Raw genomic sequence first — 6,011 nt, 5'->3', positions numbered from 1 at the left:
ACACACACACACACACACACACACACACACACACACACACACACACACACACACACACCGTACCTGAGGAATTCTTGCAGGCAGGTGTCACAGAAGCGGTGCCCACAGGTGGACACCTGGACCGGCTCCCTCATGGCCTTGCTGCACAGCGGACACTGGAAGCGTCTCTTCGGCTTCTCCAGGAACTTGTAGTCGAAGCCCGGCATGATGTCTGCGGCTCCTCGAGCGTCTCTCTCCGGGCTCTCAGGTACGATCCTCCCCGCCTCCTCCTCCTCCTCCCCCTCCCGTCTGACTCTGCCGTTTAAGCCGATGATGAGGAGCTCATATCCTTCCCTTCGTCCTCCTCCTCCTTCCGTCTCACAGACCGATCGAGGGGCTCTTCTTCTTCTTCAGGAGGCGCCTCCTCCTCCTCCTCTTCCTCCTGCAGAAAACAAAGACAGCTGCAGGAACAATCCTCCCTCCGGCAAGGCTGCTTTCTGACTGACAGACTGAAGCACTATCTTCACACACACACAAAACACCGTCTGTTTAGGTGCACAAAGCCCCTCCTCCTCCTCCTCCAAGCAGGAGGAGTCATGGAGCTCCTTCCTCTCACCTCCCTGTTTAATTAGGCTTTTGTTTTAGTCTCTAATCAGACATAAATGCTCTTTTGGGATATTTAACATTTATTCATCTGATAAAAAACATCCTTTAAGTGGTGGAAAACTTAAAATAATGATTTAATTCGAGCTGTGAGGATTTAGATCTGATAAAGAGGAGCAAAAGAGGGAGAAAGACGCCCTCTGGTGGCCAGTTTGCGAAAAGAAATCAACAGCTTTTTTGTAAAATATTCATGTAAATAATCAAATATCATCCTCAGTCCTGATTAAAAATAATAATAGCTATAAAAAATAAATAGAGTTAAAAAACAAAACACAGCCGGGCTTCGTTTATGCTGGTGGCAGCGAGGCCCACAGCGGCACATCTGGATTATTGTTTAACCTGCTGCATTGCCACCGGATTACATCACCATTACATCATCAGAAAGGACAACAATGACAGCAGGGACGTGTCCTCAAAAAAAGGTGTATGCAAAAATAAAATCAACTCACCAATCAGGAAACAAACACTCAGTAATTAAATTAAATCATCCGTAACCACGGCGGCTCATAAAGCTGCTGTTAGCAAAATATTTACTTCATAATACTTTTTATTCACTTTAATATAAGGCACGACTTATTTCGCTTTAAGGTTGTCAGGCGTATCAATGAATCTAAATTGAATTTATTTATTGTCAAAGTAAACGTAACACCTGCTGCAGGTGTTTTTATGCTCATCAGTGTTATTGTTTCACCTGTGAACATCAATCTGCTCAACGATAATAGAGGAAGAAAGAAAAAATGACCATTTTCAGCAGCATTAAAATATATTTATTCTAAATATTGCACTTAATAACAAATTGTATATATTGCATTTGTGATCAGCTTTAATTTAGGGCAAAAATAATAAAAATGTTTGTGTTGCATGAATGGATTCACCTTAAAATATCATCAAATGCTAATTATTTAAAAAAAATGTAAATGAATGTAGCTGAAAGTTGAGGTTATTCAAGCATAAATTGGCTTACTATTCACAAATGTAATGTATATGAATTTTTCATGGTCCAGTTTTATTTACAAAATGTTTCAGATTTATCAGGTGGAGACAGGAAGTCCCTGCTGTCCTGCTGATGTGGACAGACTTATTGTACCCAAAGAGTTTGCTTTGGTTTGTGACATCACAGCTGAAGATTTGTTATTGTCTGATTATCAGAGTGTTTTTGTTTTAATAATCTCTGTGGAGCCCTGTGAACACAAACAAATAGCTAAAACATGACATCTGTGTTCCTGTTCAACACTTTATTTGTTGTTCATCGGTTTTTTTTTTAGTCCAAAGTGTGAAAATCATGTTCCGTCTCCACGGAGGGTAACGTGTGATTTTCTGCTCTCTACAGTTTGAGCAGAAAAGAAAAGAGGGGGGAGGGGAAGGTCTGGTCCGACCCGACCCTGAACACCCCCCCTCGTTATTTGGTCCGAACGCCGCAGCTGTGTTGTTAATCCAATAAAAAATACACAAAGTGATGCTGTGATTAAGATTAATGACTCAACTTCCTTCTTTTTGTCTCCCGGTCTTTAAAGGACGTGAAAACCTGTTTGACTTTCTCTGGGTTTGTTGGGCGAACGAACGCTGCTTGTGAAGGACAAAGGCCTCGCCGCCTAATGAGCTGCTGTAATCCTGCTTCAGTATCAGTGCGGCAACATTCCTCTTCAGCACGTTTCCTGTGAAACACACCTGCAGCTGCAGACGGGCTGTGACCTCCCGCTGGGCTTCAGGGCAGCGGCACAGAAATCATCTGGAAAGAGGCTCCTCGAACAGAGCTGCGAACAGAAGACAGGGACGTCAGACGAGCTGACAGAAAACTGGTGTGAGCTGTGAACAGAGCTGAAGCTACTTCGTCCTAAAACACACCGAGCAAATCGGTTTATCAGGTAAAAAACTTCCCTTAACGAGGCCTTTACTCTAAAATAATATCTGCAGCGTTTAAATCGGTTTTCTGCAAACACACGTGGGATGTCTCAGGTAGGGACAGCATCCCCCTGTTCCCCAGAGAGCACCACAGATCTGGCATCAGACAGTGTAAAAAAAACAAAAAGGAGGCGGAGCCTAGGTGGAGGCAGGCTGTGGAGAGGCCTGTAGGGACCAAAACGGCATAAATACAGGTTCTTTGTTGGAGATTTTCATCAAAGTTTAGCTTAGAAACCAGTTTTGATGCTGGTTTGAACCATGCAGCTGCCCCACAGCATGACGCTACCTCCGCCATGCTTCATACAAAGTTCTTTGGTTCCAAAGCGTCACCTCGACTCGTCCAAACACACCTGTCGTTGTGGCTAATTAAATGTTGATTGAGGCAAATACAGCGGGTAAAATAAGTATTGAACATGTCACCATTTTTCTCAGTAAATATATTACTAGAGGTGCTAATGACATGAAATTTTCATCAGATGTCGGTAACAACCCAAGTGATCCATACATACAAAGAAATCAAACCATAAATGTCCAGAAATGAAGTTATTTGTAATAATGTGGAATGGCACAGGGAAAAAGTATTGAACACACTTACTGAAATTTATCTAATACTTTGTACAAAAGCCTTTGTTGTCAATGACAGCTTCAAGACGCCTCCTGTATGGAGAAACTAGTGGCATGCATTGCTCAGGTGTGATTTTGGCCCATTCTTCCACAAACAGTCTTCAAATCTTGAAGGTTTCGTGGACCTCTTCTATGAACTCTGATCTTTAGTTCTTTCCATAGATTTTCTGTTGGATTCAGGTCAGGTGATTGGCTGGGCCATTCCAGCAGCTTTAGTTTCTTTCTCTGAAACCAACTGAGAGTTTCCTTGGCTTTGTGTTTGGGCTCATTGTCTTGCTGAAATGTCCAGCCACGTTTCATCTTCATCATCCTGGTAGATGGAAGCAGATTTTTATCAAGAATGTCTCTGTACATTTTTCCACTCATCCTTCCTTCAATTATTTGAAGTTTGCCAGTACCATATGCTGAAAAACAGCCCCACACCATGATGTCCCCACCTCCAAACTTCACTGTTGGTATGGTGTTTTTGGGCTGATGTGCAGTGCCATTTGACCTCCAAACATGATGTGTATTCTGGCATCCAAACAGTTCAATGTTGGTCTCATCTGACCAGACTATATTCTCCCAGTATTACACAGGCTTGTTTAAATGTTGTGCAGCAAACTTTAAAGGAGCTTCAACATGCTGTTTCTTCAGCAGTGGAGTCTTGCGTGGTGAGCGTGCATACAGGCCATGGTGGTTCAGTGCATTACTTATTGTTTTCTTTGAAACAATCGTACCTGCTAATTCCAGGTCTTTCTGAAGCTCTCCACAAGTGGTCCTTGGCTCTTGGACAACTCTTCTGATAATTCTTTTCACTCCTCTGTCAGAAATCTTGTGAGGAGCACCTGGTCGTGGTCGGTTTATGGTGAAATGATGTTCTTTCCACTTCTGAATTATGGCCCCAACAGTGCTCACTGGAACCTTCAGAAGTTTAGACATTCTTCTGTAACCGATGCCATCATTATGCTTTGCAACAATAAGGTTGTGAAGGTCTTGAGAGAGCTCTTTACTTTTACCCATCATCAGATGGTTCTTGTGTGATACCTGGCCATCATTTGGGACTGAACCAGCTGATATTAACTTGCACTGACAAGGGGCAGGCTTGTTTTCAAATTACTGAGAGAGTTCAGCTGGTGTCTTGGCTTTCCATGCCTTTTTACACCTCCCTTTCTTCATGTGTTCAATACTTTTTCCCTGTGCCATTCCACATTATTACAAATAACTTCATTTCTGGACATTTATGGTTTGATGTCTTTGTATGTATGGATCACTTGGGTTGTTACCGACATCTGGAGAAAATTTCATGTCATTAGCACCTCTAGTAATATATTTACTGAGAAAAATGTTGACGTGTTCAATACTTATTTTACCAGCTATATATAAAAAATGTTTACAAGAGTAATGCGGTGTTAGCTGAGGCCACTGTAATTTTTGGAGAACATGCAGAAGAAACACGGAAGAAAAGCAAATGTTTTCAGAGAAGAGTTTCATCCCAGTTTACTGATTCTTTTCTTCTTAGAAAAAAGTTTCACTTCTATTGTTTTCAGTATTCAAGTTCAAAAATTTGCATTTCTACTCAACAAACAGAATTTAAAAGGACCAGATCTCAGTGTGTTCCACCGTATTTATCTATACTGTTTTTAAATTACTTCCCTTCTGGTTTTTATAGATAATTAATTAAACACCTGTTCATAAAAATATATTCAAAATAGATTTAGGATTTTTCTTTTTTAAAGTCGTCAACAATCTAAAAGCTTCTTTTAGTTGTAAACGATTAAAGACGCAGTGAGATTTTCTTTCTCAAACATTTAGTTTGTTTCTTTAAAGTGTGAAACATCTTTGTATGTTTTTGTTTGTTCTTATGAAGGTCACAGTTTTAATTTGTGTTTTTTTTGTTTGTTATTCAGAAAACTGAAACATGAATTATTAAAACAAATAAAAAGTGAGATATTTGTTAGGATCTGTTCGTGGAGGTAAAACGTTTAGCATCATTAAAACCATGTGGTTGTAGCTTTACGTGAAGTCGTCATTGCAACAAATGAATTTGTTTGTTTTGTGCCTTTTGACTTATCTGGATTTATTTATTTATTTTTATTATTGCTGTATTTATGGAAATATGACACTACATAAAATAAATCTATATTCTGTAATAAACCTGTACAGTTTAAGTTTTGTCATGGATGTAGCAACGCTCTGATCAACTAAACAGAACTGGAGGATGACATCATTTCTCTGGTCGAGCTTTCAACTCATAAATGTCTCCAATCATACTTTCCTCAAGAAAATAAATAAATAAATAAATAAATAAATAAATAAAAAGAGGTATATCTGCCAGCTCTATCAGGAGACTCAGGTCTGGAGCTCAGGCGGTCTTTCTTTTGTGAGGATTAGTTCATTTTCACTGCGTCCCACTGTCTCCTGGGTGGTGTTTTGTTAACGGAGGGTAATGAGTAAAATATTACGTTTCACTGCCAGCAGGGTGTTGCCGTGACAACAAGCCACCGATGTCACCGCGAACTGGTGGTTCTCGTCGAGCTGCACCGGGTTCGGTTTCACGCAGTCCACCTCCTTCCTGCCGAGGCGGCCGCGAGCCCCCTTGCCCCACGTGTAGACCTCCCCTTCTGCAGAGAGAACAGGAGGAGGAGGAGGAGAAGAAGAAGTCAGAGCGAGAAAGCAACAATCCACGCAGACGTTTCACCGGCAGCTCCGGTACAACGGGTCGATCTGTGGGACGTCTGAGACGATTAAGATCTTCTGCTACAAAGAAAAGCCACAGGAGTTGTTGTTTGGAGCAAACTGCTGCTAACTTTAAGAACAAAACACACACACACGCACACACACACACACACACACACACACAC

General features: G+C 41.2%; 2 protein-coding genes across 3 annotated transcripts in view; both read right to left on the bottom strand.

The window, feature by feature from the left end:
• Nucleotides 1–511, bottom strand: part of traf4a (tnf receptor-associated factor 4a) — a 38,489-nt gene extending 37,978 nt beyond the window's left edge. Inside the window, exon 1 of the mRNA XM_014024104.1 lies at nt 64–511. Coding sequence (XP_013879558.1) covers nt 64–206 — 143 coding nt within the window. The 5' untranslated portion in view covers nt 207–511. The remainder of the gene's footprint in view (nt 1–63) is intronic.
• Nucleotides 512–1,862: 1,351 nt separating this feature from the next.
• Nucleotides 1,863–6,011, bottom strand: part of nek8 (NIMA-related kinase 8) — a 20,585-nt gene continuing 16,436 nt past the window's right edge. For both annotated transcript variants that reach the window (XM_014024102.1, XM_014024103.1), the window contains 2 exons: nt 5,613–5,771; nt 1,863–2,396 (listed from right to left, as the gene is read on the bottom strand). In XM_014024102.1, the coding sequence (XP_013879556.1) occupies nt 2,368–2,396; nt 5,613–5,771 (188 nt within the window). In that variant the 3' untranslated portion in view covers nt 1,863–2,367. The remainder of the gene's footprint in view (nt 2,397–5,612; nt 5,772–6,011) is intronic.

The sequence above is a fragment of the Austrofundulus limnaeus genome, unplaced genomic scaffold, assembly GCF_001266775.1.
Source record: "Austrofundulus limnaeus strain Quisiro unplaced genomic scaffold, Austrofundulus_limnaeus-1.0 Scaffold407, whole genome shotgun sequence".
Taxonomy (NCBI): Eukaryota; Metazoa; Chordata; class Actinopteri; order Cyprinodontiformes; family Rivulidae; genus Austrofundulus; species Austrofundulus limnaeus.
The sequence above is the reverse complement of the archived record's forward strand: the minus strand, read 5'-3'. Positions and strand labels throughout refer to the sequence as shown.